We start from the raw sequence: 21,293 nt of genomic DNA, 5'->3' as shown, positions 1-21,293 counted from the left end.
TAAACTTTTTTAATGTCGAATTTAGAAATTTTTTCAAATTTGGTTTATATGATATGTGTCACTTTAAGATTATTCCATATCGATCACGTAACTTTTTTATAAAAGTGTAAGTGAATCCCTCTCTATATTAAAATATTATATTATGTCGAATATAAGATTATGTGCTAAATCTGAAATTACTTTGAATCAAAGGTACCTTTGTGCTTTATTTAAATAAAACTCCAATTAAATATTAATTACTTCAAAAATAATGTATAAAGATAAATTTAGTTCCTTAAAATTTAATTAAATTGCTTACTTTTTACGGAAAACTAACTATTTAACAGTATTGACATTAAGCTCACATGGCATTTTATGTATACTTCACTGCTCATAAGGATAATTTTTTTAAAAGTTTTTGTGAACTTTTAAATTTTGTTGATTTTTTAAATATTATTTATTTATTTATTTTGAACTTTTATGAATTATACGTGAACTGCTACATTAGTGGTCACATCAAAACCGTAAAAATGTTAACATTTAGTCAATTTTTTGATTAAAAAAGAGCAACTTAACTAAATTTTAAAAATTGAGGTCCAAAATGACAAAATAAATAAATATTAAAAGTTAAATTTATCTTACAACTCTCTTAAGATTTAAACCCTTTCAAAAAAGTAAACAAATGAGAAAACAACGAAACAATCTTTACAAGATTAAGATGTTTGCTAGTTAAGCACTCATACAATAAAAACACTTGAGCTGATAAAATACAATGAAGGCTCACAAGTGTATAGAAGAAAAAGATGAATTTAAGCACAAAAGGTTGGTAAAAAGAGTTCTTGATCTTTCTTGATAGTTCTTGATCTCTTGTAATCTCTCTAATTGTTGTAGAGGCTTTGGAAGTTTGTATTTATACCCTTAATTTGTAACACCTCTAACTCGTCTCTGACGCTGAATTAGGGTTATGGAGCATTACTGTACAAATTAGAACAATATATTCATTTAATAACAATTACTTAAAACTTATTACAAACCTATCAAACAAATACATTTGGGCCTTAAATCGGGCCTTTGAGGCCCTAAAAATAGTTTAGAAACAATTCGGGACTAATTTGAAACAAATCAAAAAATTTAGGAAAAAGTAGTAATTTTTTAAAATAGGGGTCACACAATTGTGTGGGCAGGCCGTGTAACATAGCCTAGACCGTGTGATGCTCGAACAAAGGGACACATGGCCATGTCCCAGCCCATGTCTTAAACCGTGTAACTCACAGAGTTAGGTCACACAGCCGTGTTGGAGGCCATGTAACTTTCTGACTTGAAACACAAGGCCGTATGTGTTACATGGCCATGTAATAGCCCATGTCCCAGGCCGTGTGCTCCAAAATTTAACCTAAAAAATAAGCCCTTTTAAGGCCAAAATTTACCTAATCATCTACTCCAATTGTGCATACATTCAATAGCCCGAAACATCTTTCAAACATGTATAAACATACCAATTCAAACAACCTATTTCAACTAACCAATATGTCATTCAAAGACATCACATTTTAACCAAAACAACTTCAATCAAAACAAGATCATATGCCATATCTCAAGCACCAAAACAAAATCCATTTAACTCCTTAATGACATCAATTATAACCATTCACATATCATCAAAAACATAAAAATGACCATATTTTTCAAATACTTAATGGTGACCAAAAGACTTAAACTTACCTATGTAACATCCCTAACCCGTATCCGTTGCCGAAACAGGGTTACAGAGCATTACCGAAACTTTCAAAACATTTACAAATAAATCATGTCAATCACTGTTCTTTTTCTGAAATTATTCATAGCGTCCCTTAAATAGACCCTCGAGGTCCAATATGAGCATTAAAATCGAGTTGGGACTTAATCAGAGACTTTAAGAATTTTTTGTTTTCTTTTCTCTCTCCTAGGGTTTCCATGGAATATTTTGGGGAAGAAGATGATAAAAAATGATTTTTATTTCTAGTTAACTAATTTATCAGCTTTAATAAATTTGATTTTCAATTTAGTCCTTAGCCTTTTTCTAATTTTCCATGGATGAATCATCCAAAAATATCTACTAACTTTTTATTAATGGTCTAATTACCATATAATGACCTTAAGTTTTGAATTCCATAGCTATTTGATCCTTCTAGCTACTAGCATTCAATTTTTTCTTTTTATACGATTTGGTCCTTCTAATAATTAAACACATAATCGGTAAAATTTTCTTATCAAAATTTTCACATGACATTTCTATCATATTACGAACCATAAAATAAAATAAAAATAAAATTTATTTTTTAGCTCAGATTTGTGGTCCCGAAACCACTGTTCCGATTTCACCAAAATTGGGCTGTTACAGCCTAAGCATTATAAGTCTAAGATACATTATAAGTCTAATATACAAAATACATACTCCAAAGATATATTCATACCAAAATGTTCATTATCATATTCAACAACTACCATTACACTAAAGCCCTTTACATGCCATTTATAACCTTGGCCAAAATAACATAAAAACTACCGAAGTAATTGTTGGATAGTAGGATAAATCTCTGGCAAGCTTCCAACCGGTTGAGCTTTTGATAAGCTATGAAACAAAGCAACACAACTACAAACGTAACTAGTACTTAGTAAGCGCGTATAAACTAAAACATAACTTACCCTTCATAAACTCATTTTATGATATATGCGTAGCATCATTACCATACTCATATGTTTAATACAATCCTATAAACATCACCACATTCACAAATTAGTAAGTTCATGTATATTACATATAAGAATTCAACCATTTCACAAATGAATCTTTATGAACATGACATCCTTCACATAATCGTTTAATTCCATTCAACTCATTTGCATTCATCAAGTTTATTTTTCATAAGATTATGAATAATTATCCAATTGTATACATACCTTGTTATAAACCTTTACTTACCTGTTGAACTATCTAGAATTACATTGGATACTTGGGAATGCTTACACATGGTGTGCCTTTCCATATAATCGTAACCTTTCCTTTTCAATAGTGCTCGGACAAGCTGTGAAATGAGCTTGCTCACATGAGCTGTGGGTCGAAATGTTAGCTACACTATACTGCTTACACAAGCTATGAAGAATCCGTAACAAATGCAGGACCTCAGCTGTAACACCCCTCACTTGTATTCAATGCCAAAATAGGGTTACGAAGCATTACCAGACTTATAAATCAATTACACATACATTTACTCATACATTTTCAAGTTTCAAATAATCATCATTCAACAACATATATATCATCCCTAATACAAGCCTACGAAGCCCTACACAAGCATTCTGAATGGTTTGGGACTAAACCGATAACATTGGAAACTATTGAAGCACTTAGAAATTTTTTGCTAAAAACAGGGGACACACGCCCGTGTCACAAGCCGTGTGGACATTCGAAATAGGAGCACATGGCCATGTCCCAGCCCATATCCAACCCTGTATAATTCTCTAACTTAGGTCACATGGCTAACACACACGCCCGTGTGCCCTAAAAATGGCCTTATACGCTCGTGTGCCAGGTCGTGTGCTAGGCCGTGCTAAACCTGTAGGGCATACTGACTTATGCCACACGGCCAAGTCACACGCCCGTGTGTGAGGCCATGTGGAGCATATTGACTTGGTTTCTATTTCAACACCAAGGGACACACGGCCGTGTACATGACCGTGTCTCCGCTCATGTGGACAAAAATAGGCTATTTACCAAGCCATTTTTCCACCCAAACTTGTGCACACTTGCGCTAAACCAAATGGCACTAAAACAAGACATAAATAGGCATTAAGTCAACCTCAACCAATCATTATTTATACCATTTTAATACCAACAATATACAAGACACACAATATCCCAATATGCCATCCATTTCATACCAAATTTCACATACTCAAACATAAAAAATGACCAAACTCAATTATGCATTATTTAACCTATGGTTCAACCGAGATTTCCAATGCCGAATCGTCATCAAATCATTGTTGAACATATCCGTAGTCTCGTATTCACATTAAAATACATTTATAATGAAACTTATTACATATGAACTTACCTCGAATGTAAAAACGATGACACGAGTTAACTAATTCGAAACCTTGTGCTTTCCTTGATCTAAGTCCGTATTTCACCTTTCTTGATATAAATATAATCAAAATTAACTTACTTAATTATCTCTATTAAATTTAGTCCAAAACTCACATTAAGACACTTTTACACATTTGGCCCTAATGTTTCACATTTTTTACAATTTAGTCCTTATTTCATAAAATCACAAATTCATGCAATTTCACCCAAACCCATGCTAGCCGAATTTCAATTAAGTCCCTAGCAGCCCATTTTTTCAATTATTTCACATTTTAACCAAAAAATTTTAACATTTCACAAATTAATCCCTAATTTACATTTTCACTAAAAAGCACTTAACAAAACTTGTATAACTATCATCAAACATTCATAATCTATCATTAAACATAAAAATACTCATGTATTCATCAATGGAAACATCTAAAATCTTTAACAATTTTGCAAAATAGTCCCTGGGCTAGCTAGACCTAGTTGTAACGATCTCAAAAACATAGAAATAATTAAAAACGAGTTAAAAATGCATACCTAAATGAAAAAGAAAAGCTTGCCGAATTTCAAACCCTAAAATTGGTTATTTTCTTTGTTAAAATCAGTTGGATGAAGAAGATTATGAATATAATGGCTTTTGTTTTATTTATTTTAAGTTTAATTATCAATTAACAAATATAACCTTAATTAATCATACTAATTTCAACAATACCAATCTCATAAATGTCCACTAACATACTAATGGTCTAATTACCACTTAAGGACCTTAAATTTAAGGTTCTATAGCTATTTGACACCTTTAGCTATTAGAATATCACGTTTGCACTTTACGCGATTTAGTCCTTTTTATCAAATTAAGCATTCAAATGATAAAATTTCTTAACAAAAATTTCACACAATGGTACTATCATGCTGTAGACATTAAAATAATAATAATAAATAATTATTTCGACTTCGGATTTGTGGTCCCGAAACCACTGTTCTGATTTGACTAAAAACGGGCTATTACATCAGCCATCGGTTGAACATTCAAAACAGCACCCGAAACATGAAATCCCTAATGACATGCCATTCGTATCTTAAGAATTCTTAAGGTTCAAACGGGATCATTTATCCATCATTTAATCAAAGCATCGATATATTCATATAACCAAGTCGGTTTGTACTAACATAATATATCATATAAATAAGCAAATTATCATTAATAAGATTATAGTTTATACGAACTTACCTCGACAACTATGGCTGCAATAACCGAGTTGAAGTCCAGTCCAAAACTTTAGCTTTTTCCTGATTTAAGTCCTATTGTTGTTTATCTTGATCTAAATAGATAATTACATTCAATTAAGTACTTCAATTAACATCAAGCATTCAATTCAATCCATAATTCATATTATCATAAAATTATGAATTTACCCATCATATTTTAACTTTTTCTCAAATTGGTCCTTAAGCTCAAAACTTGTAAAAATACTATTTCTACATTCCATACATGCTAACCGAATTTCTTAAGGACCCATACCAGCCCAATTAAACCATCATTTTATCATGTTACCATAAAATTTTACTATTTTCATAAATAAGTCCCTAAACCCTAAATTCATCAAGAACCGCTTAACAAAGTAAGTTTGTTTAAATACCAAGATTAATAATCTATCAACTAACGTTAAAAAAATTCAAACTCAACTATGGAAAGTCCCTCAGGCTTTAATAGTTTTGCAAATTAACCACTAGGCTAAGTAGATTAAGCTAAAACGAGCTCAAAAACATAAAAATCATTAAAAACGGGGCTTAAAATTACCATGCATGAACATATGCCTTGACCGAAGCTTCTCCCTTCTATTTCAATGTTGTTTTGGTTTACCTAGGCTAAAATGAGGAAGATGATGATTTTATCTTACTAATTTTTATGTTTAATTACTACTTTACCATTTTACCCTTATTAATAATTAAAAATTTCAACTAAACATTGTCCATAACTATCCACTAACACATTTTATGGTATAATTACCATCTAAGTCCATTTTATTAAGATTTCACATTTATTTGATCCTTTAAACTACTAAAAATCAACTTTGGCATCATTTACAATTTGGCCTTTTTTAACTAATTAACCATTTAAACTTCAAAATTTCATAACAAAAATTTAATACTACCTTAAATTAACCATATAAACATTAAATAAATAATAAAATAATAACTTACTTATCGTAGTCATGGTTCCGAAACCACTATTTCCAACACCACTAAAAATGGGTTGTTACATAATTGATTTTGATTCCAATCACTGTGGTTGTTGAGGAAATGAATAGAGCCATTGATGAGGTAAAAAACCAGTGCATTAATGTCACCTACAAAAACATGGATTGATACCTTTTGAGGGTATTAATATTTTGGGTATTTAATGCCCCAAGTCAGTGGTCGTTATAGCCTATTGTGTCGATACAATATAATTGTATCGATACTTGTTATGAGGTATCGATAACTCGGAGAGGGTATCGGTATTCGGGCAATTTCTTATTTAATTCTTTAAAACATCAAAACTTAAAATGGTATCAATACTAGGTAAGGTATCGATAATTTTTGAAAGGTATCAATACTTTCATAAAGGTACTGATACTTTGTATTTTTGCTCAAATTTTTTTGAACATCAAAGCTCAATTTGGTATTGATACCATGGAAAGGGTATCGATACTTGGGTCAATGTATTGATTCTTAACTAAGGGTATCGATACTTTTAATTTTTGCTTAATATTCCTAAACTTTGAAGCTTAAATTGATGCCAATACCAGGTAGAGATACCGATACCAGGTAGAGATACCAATACCTTATATAGGGTATCAATACTTTAATCCCTAGGAGCATTTTAACATTTGATAAATGTTTGAAAATTTTGTTAATCAATTTGAACAAGTTCCAAAATATTTTGTAAGTTTTTGAAAGATTATATTTAAAATTTTATCTCTTACAAATATTTCAAACAAATTTTTACTTTGAAATTTATCAAATTTTATTTCAAAAACAAGTTTTATTCAAAAACATTATATTTGTTATATACAATTTTTATCAAATTAAAACTTAACTTAACAAAACTTAACAATCTCTCCCTTTTTGATATAACAAAACATTTTGCTAAATTTATTTTTGAATAAAATACTCTCTTTTTTAAAAATAAATTTCAATTAAAGGCTCGATTTTGTTTTTGAAAAATGGTCACAAAATTGTAGAGATGAATTACCAACCAATTTACCTTTTCTCCTCCTTTTTGTTATAACAAAACAAACCAAACTAAAGCTTAAAGAGAAAGAAAATGGTTAGTCCAAAAATATAAAGCAATGAAGAACAAAGAATTAACATCAAGCTCCAAAGTATCTCAAAATACGAAGCTAACATTTAAGTGCAACAAACAAAAGAAAAACAATGTAAAATATCTAATTAAACAATGAAAATGCATGATATGCAAGATGAGTCGTCGCTATCTTGAGGAGGTTGCGGTGGAGGAATTTGAGACATAAGTGTAACAGTTCATGTTTCAATGATGTCGAAAATAGTGGTTTCGGGACCACAAATTTGATGAGTAAATTTGTATAATTAGTATTTAAATTATACGAGTCAATAATAATTTTTATATTGAATTTTGATTTGATGAATTGAGCTAATTGAATTAAAAGTAAGTATAAGTGGTTCGGTTCAAAGGTCAAGTGGTTATCCAAATCAAGTAAAATGTAACACCCCTAACTGTATCCGTCGCCAGAATAGGGTTACGGAGCATTACCAGACTTAGTAATTAAACAATCATACATTTTTCATATCCAAATAAAATCATTCACAATCAATCATATAGTCCCTTATACGAGCCCTCGAGGCTTTAAACGTATATTAGAAGTGGTTTGGGACTAAACTGATAACTCAGGAAATTTCGAGAAAACATAGAAATTTTTTCAAAATACAGGGGACACACGCCCGTGTGGCCCAGCCGTGTGAGAAAGACACGCCCGTATCACAAGCCGTGTGGACATTTGAAATAAAATTATATGGCCATTTCCCAGCCCGTGTCCTACCCCGTGTAACTTTCTGACTTGGGTCATATAGACAACACACAAGCCTGTGTGCCCTTCGAAATGGCCACACAAGCCCGCTTGCCAGGCCGTGTACTAAGCCGTGCCAAAACTGTAGGGTATACTGACTTATGCCACATGGCCAAGTCACATGCCTGTGTGTTAGGCCGTGTGGAGTATACTGACTTGGTTTCTAAATAAACATCAGGGGACACACAGTCGTGTCATCTGACCGTGTGTCACACATGACTGAGACACACGCCTGTGTCTCTGCCAGTGTGGACAAAAATAGGCTATTTTCCAAGCCATTTTTCTCACCCACATTTCATACACCTACACCAAACCAAATTGCATATGACCATATCTTCAAATGGCGTTTAAATTCATCTAAACCAAATCCAATTCATGCTATTTCAATATCATCAATCACAAGACACACAAGTATCACAATTAGCCATTCAATTTCATACCTATTTCATACTAACAAATCATCTATATAATCACTTTTAATTATGCATAACTTTACCTAAAACCACAAGCATGCCAATTTCAAATATCAACTATATGATACTCAAACTACCAATCCACCACAAGCATTCACATAGCCATTATACACAACATACCAAAAAAAGGCCATTTCCACATGTATACACATCACCAAGTATACCGAAATAAGCCAAATTACATGTCTGTACACTTAGCCAAAACATACATCATTTATAAGCCAAATCAAATGGCCAAATCCATTACCAAGATATAGAACATATTAACAACAACTCCTATACATGCCATATAACCAAATACATAAGTTCAAAAGTACCAAAATGACAGCTTGATAGTATGATGAGATCTCCGACGACTTCCAAATCTCAGCAAGCTTCGATAATCACTAAAAAACACGAAAAAGTAAACATAGTAAGCTATAAAGCTTAGTAAGCTCGTATGCTTAAAATAAAACTTACCATATATACACAATTTAAGCAATTAACATATCATAACATAACTCTTATTGATCCACAAACCTATCACATATTCATTCACAAGGTTAGATATGAAATTCACAAGTTTCTTTGATTCAATGCTTGTATGGTTCATGTACATACCTGTACTAACTCGTATCAATCTCATACTCATCTATATCTTGATATATCCGTTGAACCATTCGGGATAATATCGAATACCCGGGAATCTCGCACCCTAAGTGCCAAATACATAGCCGAAGCTATCTCAATCTCATATCTCATATAATGCTCACTCTCGAGCTATCAATGGGTCTGCTCACACAAGCTGATGGTCAAGACGTAACTTCACGGTGTTGCTCACACAAGTTGAAGAGAATTCACAACACATGTTGGATAACTCAACCACTGGTAGGATGTACGGACCAGCACCCAAAACACATAAACCCCTAATGACATGTCATTCGTATCTTAATCTATTCTTAAGGTTCAACCAGGATTTCACATTACCAAATCTTCGTCGAACATATCTGTAAGATCGTATTCACAATTAATTCAACAATAAAAAATTTAAAACACAAATGTATTAATGTTTATTAACATACGGACTTACCTCGATACACAAAAAACGACGAAATGAATCGACTAGTCCAAAACTTTGTTTTTCCCTCGATTTTCGTTTTTCTTGATCTATATAATATCAAATTTAACTTATTTAATTATAATTATATTCAATTTAGCCCAAAAATCACATTATGACAAAATTACACTTTTTCCCTAATAGTTTAACATATTTACAATTTAGTCCTTAGCTCATAAAAATACAAATTCATGCAATTAGGTCCTTATCCATGCTAGCCGAATTTCCCTTATTATCATAGTAGCCCATATTTTTCATTATTTCACACATTTACCACATAATTTTCATTTTTCACAAATAAATCCCTAATTTGTAATTTTACCAAAAATCACTTTACAAATGTTGTTTATCTAACAAAAACCATACATTTTCTATCATCAAACATCAAAATACACACATATTCATCAATGGTAAAACTATAAAACTTTAAAAATTTTGCAAATTAGTCCCTGGGCTAGCTAGATTAAGTTACAACGACTCCGAAAACATAGAAATCATTGAAAACCGAGTCAAAAATCACTTACATGCATAAAGGGAACTAGACCGAACCTTGAAGCTCTATTAATGGTGATTTCTTGGATTATTTTTGGTGGATGAACACATTAAGGAAGACGACTAATTTCTTTTTCTATATTTTACTTAGTTTATTTGCTAATTTACTAAATTAACCTTATTATATAACCTTTAAAGCCATTAAAAAGATGTTCATCCTTGTCCACTCATATTAAAAATGGTCTAATTACAACATAAGGACCCTTACTTTAAGGTTTCATAGCTATTAGACACTTTTAACTATTAGAACACCTACATTTTACGCGATTTAGTCCTTTTTATCGAATTAAGCATTCAAACGTCGAAATTTCTTAACGAAATTTTTAAACAATCATACTATCATGCCGTAGACATTAAGATAATAATAAAATAAATATTTCAACCTCAAATTTATGGTCCCAAAACCACTATTCTGATTTGACTAAAAACGGGCTGTTACATATTACGACCTTGTTTTTGTAATTTAGGGTTGTAAATATTTTTATTAAATATTTATAGAGTCGTATTATAGGTGAACTAAAATTTGGTTCGATAATTTTTACGATTGATTGCTTGATTAAACTAAAAGGATTAAATTGTAAAAGAGGTAAAAGTTAATTACTATAGATTTAAAATAGTAAAGGGACCAATATGGTAATTAAAACATGGTCAAAAAGTCCAGGCGGTGGTGGCATGATTAAATCCACTAACTTGTGGGCTATTTCTCATTTAGTCCTAATTAGTTTAGGATTAAATTGTAATTAAGTTTATTTAGTTGGAATTTAATTTAATTGAAGGACCAATTGTGTAATTAAACCTTCCTTAAATGGTAATTATACTATGTTGATATATATTGGACATTTTTGGACATGTTTTAGTGATTTATAAGTTATAAATTAAAGGTTAATTTTGTAAATAATTAAAGAATAAGTTAAATTAAAAGATTTAAAGGATGATATTATCAATTTTCTTTCTTCTTCTTGTTGGACAAGCCGAATGGCCATGGGAGACATGAGGAAACCTTTGATCAAGCTAGGGCACCTTGATTGGGTAGGTAATTCTTGCTCATTTTTAGTAATTTTTATGTTTTTGAACTCGTATTAGCTAATCTAGATAATCCGGGGATAAATTTGTAAAACTGTCAAATGTTATGGATTATGCCATTGATGAATTTTACATGTTCTTGAAATGTTATGGTAGAATATTTAGCTTGGTTGCTAGATGAGACTATTTTGTAAAGTATTTTTCGGTAATTTTAATGTTTAAAGTCTAAAATGTAATTAGTAAAAGTACAAGGACTTGATGTGAAATAACAACATGGGCTATAATAGGGTTTCAAACAATTTTTCTAAACTTGAAATAGAAGAAAAATGGTTAAATTGAATGTTTTGTGCTTAGGGACTAAACTGTATAAAAGTAAAATATTAGGGACGATTTTGTAAAAATATCAAAAAAGACTTAATTGTATAAAATGAATTAATATTGCTGTTAAATTAGTGAATTGAATGGAATTATTATTTTAGATCCTAAACGAGTGGAAAACCGAGGAAAAGAGAAAATTATCAAATAGCTCAAGTACTTTGCCGTTGTTGCAATTTAGTTTGGTAAGTTCATACAGTTTAAATTTAGTACATTTTTAAATGTTTTATACGCCTTAATTGTATAATATTTGAATTATGTTGATGCGTGTAATTGAAAATGAAAAATAATAAATTGACACAACGTCGATCATTAATTGAGCTATTCTGGACTATTACTATAAATCAATCCTGTAAGTTCGTTGGGCTTGTAATTTGATATCTATATGAATTTTATAATGATATGCTATGGAATAATGGATATTAATTGTTATATTAATGACATGAAATTACTCAGAAAATGTCTATTGAATTACTTTGTTTGGGCCGGATGAACGCGAGATAGAGTACAACTGAATGATGGCGTGTTATGTAGGGTAGGAGTGGAGATTGAGGTGGCGTGCTTTATATATATTTTTCCCGAGTATATCGAGGTTCAGCATTTGTTGCGAACTCTTGTGTTATACTATCCTATTCTCGCGTGTTACGGGAGCAGATGTATAGCCTACGAGCTAGACACTTAGTGTCGAGGCGTATTATCAGTTGGATTAGCTCTCATGAGCAATTGGCGTGTTATTGGTTGGATTAGCTCTTATGAGCTTTTGGAGTGTTTCGGTTGGACTACTTGTGTACTCGTATCTGTAAGTTGTTCATCAGGTCGTGATTATTGTATTAATACCTTGTTTAACGACTTTAAATGGCATGACTTGTGCTTGATATCTTGAATTGACTCCGTTGTGGACATGTATGTTTTCCAAAAATTATTATTTAAGCATTTGGTATGCTGGATGGTTAACTATGTACTCGTATCCACTTATCATTCATCAGGCTATATTTTACTAATCTCTGAAAAGTTATTGAAATGTGGAAACGAATTTGTATTATTGTACTGAGCACTTCTCATCTGTTGTGAGTTGTGATTGACAGGAATTCTGATAATAAGTCGTTCACAAGAACTCTAATAAGAACCTTACCGCCAGGAACTCTATTAAGAACCCTTAAATTTAACTTGGCTTATATGGCATGTAATAGGGTAATTTGGCTATGTTTGCAAAGGTTCATAATTTATTTTTGGGTGTAAGTGTTATACTTTGATATAATTTGTTTGAACAACTATAGGTGGTATGCATGGTTGATTCAAAGTTGGTGCTTAAATGACCTAATATGAAATGGCATGAAAAGGGTGCTTATGGTGTTTTTTTTTTTTGAAAGCTTGTTTGTGCATATAGTACAATTATTTGTGAAATTGGTTGAGAGATAAGCTTGAAATAGGCCATTTTTGGGCACACATGGTCTAGGACACGGGCTATCACAAGGTCGTGTGATGCATACGGGCATGTGCCCAAGGCGTGTTGAAAAACATTATAAGTACAGTCCTTTCACGGGCTGACACACGGCCAACGACACAATCATGTGAGGATACTTTGAATGGTACACAGGCTGGCACACGACTTGCGACACGGTCATGTTATCCAAATTAGAGTTACACGATCCACACACACAGGCGTGTCGAATAGCCACACGACCATGTTTGGAGCCAGACGGTCTGGGCTCTATCACACGGCCTGGGCACAAGGCCGTGTGACCCCTGTTTTGAAAATTTCCATTTTTGTCCCAAATTTTCTATTTTGTATCGAATTGGTCCATGATTGTTTCTAAACTATTTTGGTCACTACCTAGTTATTATTATGACACTTTCATTATGGTCATCCTAAAAAACCCTTGCAATTTTGTCATCCAATTTTTAGGGTGCTTTCATTTTAGCCACCCAAGTATTAAATCCCTAACTGCATCACCCAACTTTTAGATTGCTTTCATTTTGGTCAAGAAAAAAAAAAACTTTTCTTGAAGTCTTGATGCGGGTAAAAGAAATTTTAAGAATTAAAATGAAAAAGCGATAAAAACTAAAACAATGCATTAAAAATCAATTAAATAAATTATTAAAAAAATTTTCGGTCGATAATGTCAACTAATTTGTTATTATAATTTTAAAATTAATTAATTTAATCTCTTTTAAATTTTAAAATTAATTTTATGTTTTCGTATCATTCTTAACAAAATCAACTTTATAAAACTTAAAATCTTTTAAAATTTATAAATACGAAACTTCTATACCAAAATAAAAGTAAAGAAAGATAGAAAATAAGTTACCTTAATATTGAAATTTAAAGTTTTGGGGCTTTGGATTCCAAACGTGGAATCATGGGTTTGCATAAATTAAGTAATCGTAAGTTATTTATGCCATCAAAAGATTTGGCATGTTTTTTTAACTAAATGTGAGGTGTAACTTTTTCCATCCTTTACTTACCGCTAAAGTATACCCAGATTACTAACGTGGAATCTATACATTATTACATTATTACATCATTTAACTCAAGGTGAGGTGTAACTTTTAAAATTATTTTGAATTTTTTTTTTAATTGTTGTTGAGAGAGGATCAATTTGTTCATTTTCAAATTTGACAAGGATCAAAGGAGTATTTACACTAATATGTTATTTGAATTATTTGAGTTATTTGAATTGTAAAATTTAACTCAACTTAAACTCAAAACTCGAATTACTTATTCGATTTGAATCGAATAACTCGATTCAATTAACTCGAAATTCGAATATTTTTTTCGATTTTTCCGAATCGAATCTAGTTTTGCTCACCCTTAATTAAAACTTTAAATTTTAATTTTATATCTCCTACCTATAAAAGGATTTAAGGTTATACAGATTTTGCCCACCCGCCGTTTTAGACCATTTGGGACTCATTTCCTTATTGTGATAGTTGCTTGCAATCACGCAAGATATATCGTGCTTGAGTTGTGATAAAACCAATTATCAACGTGTCGTAATATTCTATTGAACTTGTCCTTTACCGCCATCGATGAATACTTATTATTTTTTCTTTTACTTAAATTATATCATCCCATTCATAAAACGAATTAATAAGTTCTCATTTAGAAAGGATAAATTATGGGTTGAAATTTAAAATTAGTTTATATGCAAAAACCAAAGCTAAGATGTAAGCTTAATATTTTAATTTAAAGATTTGGGCTTTGAATTCCTAACGTGAAATCATATGCTATCTTTTACTCCTAATGATAACTTTTATTTTATTTATTCGCTTTCCATAAAATTCTTTAAAAGTTATTGCCTTTCTATGGTTTATGTATACATACTGAACGTCTTCCCATCACACAACAAATTATACTTTTCCTCACATAACACAATTCCCTTCATTATTTCCCATTCTCTATCTTTCTCTTTCTTTAATCTTAAATTTCTACATTTTCTTTCTTCTTTCACATGGATATCATCATACCTCCCTGCAATCATACATCTCACTTGTCCGTCATACTTCTTTGGGAGACTGAAGAGAGTCGTTGTGAAGAATGTGGAGGGGAAATCTCTGGTACTGCCTTTACTTGTAATTATTGCAAGGTTTGGAAGCACATTTCATGTGCGGATAAACTGAATCGTGATCCGCCTCTTGAGATTATTCACCCTCTCCACTTGCAACACCGACTTCAACTAGAATGGAGTTATCATAGCGATTTCATTTGTGATAAATGTTTGTATATATCTACTGGTTATATATACAGATGTTTTCCATGTAATCCCATTCTTGATCTCACATGTGCTTCTTCGGTCAGTGGTCAGCTGCCTAAAGATCAAGAGCCATTGAGATTTAAAGATGGAAAGAAAAAGACAATCTTCCACTACAGCCACAGTCACGATCTGGAATTCTTCAAATATAGGAAGGTACGCGAAGAAGACTATGATTGTTTTTGGTGTGAAAGACATCTACTGCCATCAGAAGTGTGCTATGGTTGTACAGGATGTAAGTTCTATCTCCATCAGGTGTGCAGTGATAAGTTTCCCAGGACACTTTCTCATTCTTTTCATCCTAACCACCCTCTTCGCGTAGCCTATACCTCCCCATTTACTAACTGCAATGGTTGTTTAAAGTTGTGTGATACTGATACCCCTTTGTATGTGTGCGAGATGTGCAACTTCAGACTTGATTTTGACTGCGCTAAACTCTCGCCTTCCTTAAAACTTGACTGTCACCATCACCTTCTCACTTTTTTCAAAGATTTTAATAACGGAGGTGTATGGGAATTTCCACGGCAATATCCATATTGCAAAGTATGTGGCAAGCATTGTGGTGTCGCTAGCATTTATCACTGTGTGTAATGCGACTTTAATCTCCATTTGAAATGTGTTGTACCAGCTTCAGCTACACATAAATATCACATACATCCACTTACCATGATGGAATTGATTAAAGAAGATGATTCTGAAAAGTATTATTGTGATGTTTGTGAGAATGAAAGAAATCCGAAAGATCCCGTGTATTATTGTCAAAGTTGCACATTCATAGTTCATATTCAATGTGTACTTGATCAGGTAATAATTATTTTTCACCATTTAATTTAACTTTCGTAATCAAACAAAAGATTTATAATATTTATCGAAGTCTTCGAGTTTCTTTTTAACTTTTTTTTGCTTATTGTTAATTTTCTTTGTAAAAAAAAAGTAAATTAAAAGTTAATATTAGAAATATGAGCTAAATTTGTGAAGCTCTCCGAGTCTAGATGAAATAAATATTAATACATGTTTGGTTTATAGGATAAAGTTGCATTGGGAAAGGTCCCATCCTCCTCACCCCCGCCCATGGAAAACAAAGCTTTGTTTGTGGAGCAGAATGAAGGGAGTGATGTCATCCACACTCTGGTTTACAACTTTATTAAATGAATATGTTACAATATGTTTTTTTCTCTAATGATTTTATTAATAACTAATCACTTGAATAACTACACAAAAAACTTAACCCAACTTTTTTATGTAATTATATTTCTTAATTAAGAAATGAGTTTGCTCATTCTCTGATTTCTTTTTTCTTTTTATTTCTTTGTAAATGTGCAGAGTTTGTTTCAACCTACCACCCACCCTCACAGGATGTATAAAATAACTGATGAGTTAGGAGAAAAAATTTATTGCAACGGTTGTCGTCTGGTACTTAATGGTTCAGGCTACTCCTGCACGATATGTGTTTTTTACCTACATGAAAAATGTGCTAAATTGTCATATGAGATAAGACACCCTTTTCATTCTAGCCACCCTCTTAACCTCTATACTTTAAATGTTTGGCATCATCAGTTTATTGCATGTGATGAGTGTAGAGACATTTGTGATGGCTTCATATACTTTTGTGAGCAGTGTAATTTCAAGCTTGATATAAAATATGCAGCTCTAACAACTCATAAAATTGGGGTTTTAGAAGATAAAATGACGGGTAGAGTAACTGAGTTGCACCATTTCACCCACCCCCATAAACTTGTCCTTGCCAATTGTTATGAATCTGTATATGACATAAAATGCAGCTTTTGTAACTTGAAAATCTTAGGCCCAGCCTATTTTTGCCCTGAAAGAGGCTGCAGGGATATATTTCATGAATCTTGCCTTAGGTTGCCACAAAAGATTGGAGTCCCATTTCATCCAAATCACATGTTGGTTAGTCGCCTACTCCCTACATGTCAACAGTGTTATGCTTGCGCTTGCACTTTGGAACTATTCTCAGGTGAATTTGTATATAGCTGTGAACATTGTGACTTTAACCTCCATGTTATATGTGCTAATTTCTTAAGGCGACCATTGAAATGTGAATTTCACCTTAATGATCTTTATTATTTTGGGAGAAATCATATATCACTCTTTGATTCAATATGGGGCAAAGATTTCAAATGTGAAGTATGTGATGGAAGTTGTGAAGGAGAGCCCTTTTATCGTTGCCTAAAGTGTGATATCAATTTTCATTTGAAATGTGTTCGTATACCATATACTGTGAAATCAAAATATCATATTCATCCTTTACTCTTAAAGGTTTCTTTTATAGAAGATGATTCTGGAAAGTTTTATTGTGATTTTTGTGAGGAAGAAAGAAATCCAAATGATGATATATACTATTGTGAAGAATGTAATGGTCAAACAATCGCTCACATAGAATGCGTGTTGACTGAAGTAAGTTAATTACGTACTTAATTTTTTTAAATATAAAGGTCCAGTATTTGTTTGCTCTAACATGATATATGCTCTTGCTGTTTGGTAGAGGATAACATAGAGATTAGGAAGAACATTCACGAAGAGCGTTTTCGAAAAGAGGTCAGTTTTCCATTTTTATTGTAAACATTTCCAAATTAGAAATTTAGTTGATTGGTCCTTGCAAGGTCAGTTTAGTGGTTGGATTACAGTTTAGTTGTTGGGATGTGCATGATAGTTGAAGCGGAAGTAATTGCAATATAGTGTAGTGAAAACTGGGATCCTTTATTTCAAAGCAGAGTTGTTATGAATAATTAACATGCTTATTTCTTTAATTTTTGTTTATGTCATAGTTTTACCTCATCACCATCTTCGTGAATTATTTGCATGATATGTTGATTAGTTCTGCTTCTGACTTGATTGAGCATTGGATTGTTCTTATCATGTTCCACTCCTTGACTGCAGCTGGAAAATTTGGTTGCCAGGTTCATGAAGTTGTTTTCAAATGGTGAGAAAATTATTTTGTAATAAAATTTATTTAAATAGTGATATAAAGTTTAAATTATTTACATATCTTTTGCAATTTATTACAGATTGTAGACCACCTATTGAGGAAGTGATTCAAGCTGGAGTGGTTCTTCGCTTTGTTGAGTTACTTGGTTCCCCAAGTGATTATGTCCGTGAGCAGGTATGCATACGAAATGAAATTATTCTAATATCATTTAATTTTACGAGGCAAAAGCTTGTATGAATGTTTAGTAATCTTATATCATTCTTTTTTGTTTCGAAATTCAGGCTGTCCTGGTATTGGGAAATATTGCTGCTGTTTCTCTTAGATGTCGTGATCTTGTCCTTGGCCATCGTGCTTTGCTTCCATTGTTGGCTCTGTTGAATGAACCTGTTTCACGTTCTATGCTGGAAAATGCTACATGGACACTGTCAAGGTTTTGTAAGCCCCCCTTTGATCAGGTTTGACCCTAAGTCCCTTCTTTTTTCAAGTACAATGCTTTTTTACTTGTTAAATCATAAATATATTAAAAGTAACTGCACAACTGCAGTAACAACTTACAAGTCAGAAACCAAAACAGAGCAAACTGAAAGAATAAATATCGATTTACAATATTGTGGAGCGGAAAATTCGAATATAAATATCTTCAGCTATTGTCTTCGAATGTTTTAACATCACTTGCGAGCACATTAACCCACCAATGAGGTCATTGAATTTAGCTATACGAAAATCACTAAAATCTTTTAAGCACTTGAAAATCTCGATCACTGGATGGAATTGTTTTCAAATTTTGTATTTGGTGCTTTGGGACCTTATGCTTGGGAGTATTTATAGTGGTGGTTCCCTATAAAAAAAATTAGGAGTGTTCAAATTTCAGTTAAAACCAAATTAACCGATCGAATCAATCTAATTTGGTTAATCGGTTGGTTAACCTATTTGATTCGATCGAAAGTCAATTAATAATTTTTTGAAAGTTCGGTTATCGATTAATTCTGTTCGAAATCGAGTAATTAACCGAATTAAAAAACTTATATTAATAATACAAATTACATGTAGTTTTAATTCAGTTAATTTGGTCAAATGAATATTATCAATTTATTTTTGATATATTTTATACTTGTTTTAACAAAAAATATAAATTTTGATTAATTCAATTAATTGATCGATTAAATCAAAATATTTTAGTTAGATTAATTTTTTTGAAAAATTTTAATTCAATTAAAGATTAAAGAATTAAAAATTTAATTAGTTAAGTTAATATTAATTCGATTAGGTCAACCATTCAGTTAAATTGTTTGAACACCCGTATAAAAACCCATCATAAGTAAGGGAGCATTCCCACGAACCAAATATCTACACAAACCACAAACACTGAAACAAATCATCAGCCAAACAACATAAACACCCTCACAATCCAATACTTTGGACCAGAAGTAGATTAAGCAAGGCTAACTGTCATGCAATAATACACACTTTCGACCAATGTACCTTCCAAGCTAAGCCAATCAAACTCCCACTATCAATAATAATTTTCACAGCTTCCAAAGACAAGGATCTTGTTTTCACACCAGTTCAGCCTCGGATGCCAACTTCTGGGCATATTTCCATTTATCACAAATGATATCATCGATTTATTGCTTTATGTCATTAATCTTTCAAATCTAATCTGGTGGGTTGTTTGTCAGATATCTAAACTATGCATTGCTATGCACTACTAACATTAAACTAGAAAGCGAGATATATTGCTTGGAGGCTTACGAATGTTTAGTTTAAATTGATTTTTGTCTTACTGATTATCCTTTACTTACTACTCAGGTTAAGCTTGTACTCCCTACACTAGTCCGTCTTGTTCATTCAAAAGATGAAGTCGTCTTAGCTAAAGCATGTAGGGCACTCTCATATCTTTCTGATGGCACAAATGACAACATCCAAGCTATTATTGAAGCAGGTCTACTTGGGCATCTAGTGGAACTTTTAAGGTGAGTTAGACTTTTTTTTGTTGTTGTTGTTGATTGACTCTAAAATCTATTCTATTTCTGAGCTATTATTGTTTGGTTTCTTGACCCAAATCGTAAATTTTTGGACTTTCACAGGCACTCTTTTCCTTCAGTGGCAATTTCTGCTCTTTATACAGTTAGAAATATTGTTACTAGAAATGATGTGCAAATTCTTAAATGATCTTACTAGGATATGTATCTTTTGCCATTTATCATATCTTTTTTTGCTAATAACTAGTTTTCTCACCAAAGCCACATTTATACCCCTCTTAATTAGATTAAAGATTTTTTAGGTTTAGTTGTTAAAAGATGATTTATTTTCTTATTTATGGGCAAATCTTGTTGCTACAAAGTGTATCATTAATCAGCAGGCATTGCCATACCTTTTAAACCTTTTGAAAAATAATTATGAAAAGAGAATCAATAAGTTTGCTTGTTGGGCAATCTCAAGTATCACTTATAAGCAGAGTTTCATTTTGTAGGGGTGAACTACCTGTTTCATCCAAGGGATTCATTGAAGATCTTAAGATATTAGTAATCAAGACTTACTCTAATCTTGTGAATAAAAACGATTGACCAAATAATTATATTTATTGCATTGAATTCTTTAAATTTGAAAATAAATAATATTTAGATATTTCTTTCCATTTCCAAGTTTATAATTATTGTGTGGTAACCAATCACACCTTTAATTTTTAAAATCACCGAGTTCAGATTAAAATTACATTTATGCCTCAAGTATTCTTTACACTTTGCTAATGTTAGTATACATCCAACCATGTTTCCAAAGAAGTAAATTTGTAGTAAAAGGTTTTTTTTAATAAAAGGAATTAAAAAATTATGGGTAAATTATTAAAATAGTTACTTTTGTTTGCCTCAAATTATATTTAGTCACTT

General features: G+C 31.8%; 1 protein-coding gene across 1 annotated transcript; it reads left to right on the top strand.

Annotated features, from left to right (window-relative positions):
* Positions 1-15,050: 15,050 nt before the first annotated feature.
* LOC128283430 (uncharacterized) lies at positions 15,051-16,688 on the top strand. The gene is made up of 2 exons (XM_053020834.1): positions 15,051-16,259; positions 16,482-16,688. The coding sequence occupies exon 1, from the start codon at positions 15,156-15,158 to the stop codon at positions 16,044-16,046; it is 891 nt and encodes a 296-aa protein (XP_052876794.1). The 5' UTR covers positions 15,051-15,155; the 3' UTR covers positions 16,047-16,259; positions 16,482-16,688.
* Positions 16,689-21,293: the final 4,605 nt, after the last annotated feature.

Source organism: Gossypium arboreum, chromosome 11, assembly GCF_025698485.1.
Source record: "Gossypium arboreum isolate Shixiya-1 chromosome 11, ASM2569848v2, whole genome shotgun sequence".
Classification (NCBI taxonomy): Eukaryota; Viridiplantae; Streptophyta; class Magnoliopsida; order Malvales; family Malvaceae; genus Gossypium; species Gossypium arboreum.
Note: the sequence above shows the minus strand (reverse complement) of the source record. Positions and strands in the feature narration are given on the sequence as shown.

Bases quoted from the DNA above. Each gene is read 5' to 3' on its own strand.
- LOC128283430 (XM_053020834.1), top strand. From the start codon at position 15,156: ATGGATATCATCATACCTCCCTGCAATCATACATCTCACTTGTCCGTC.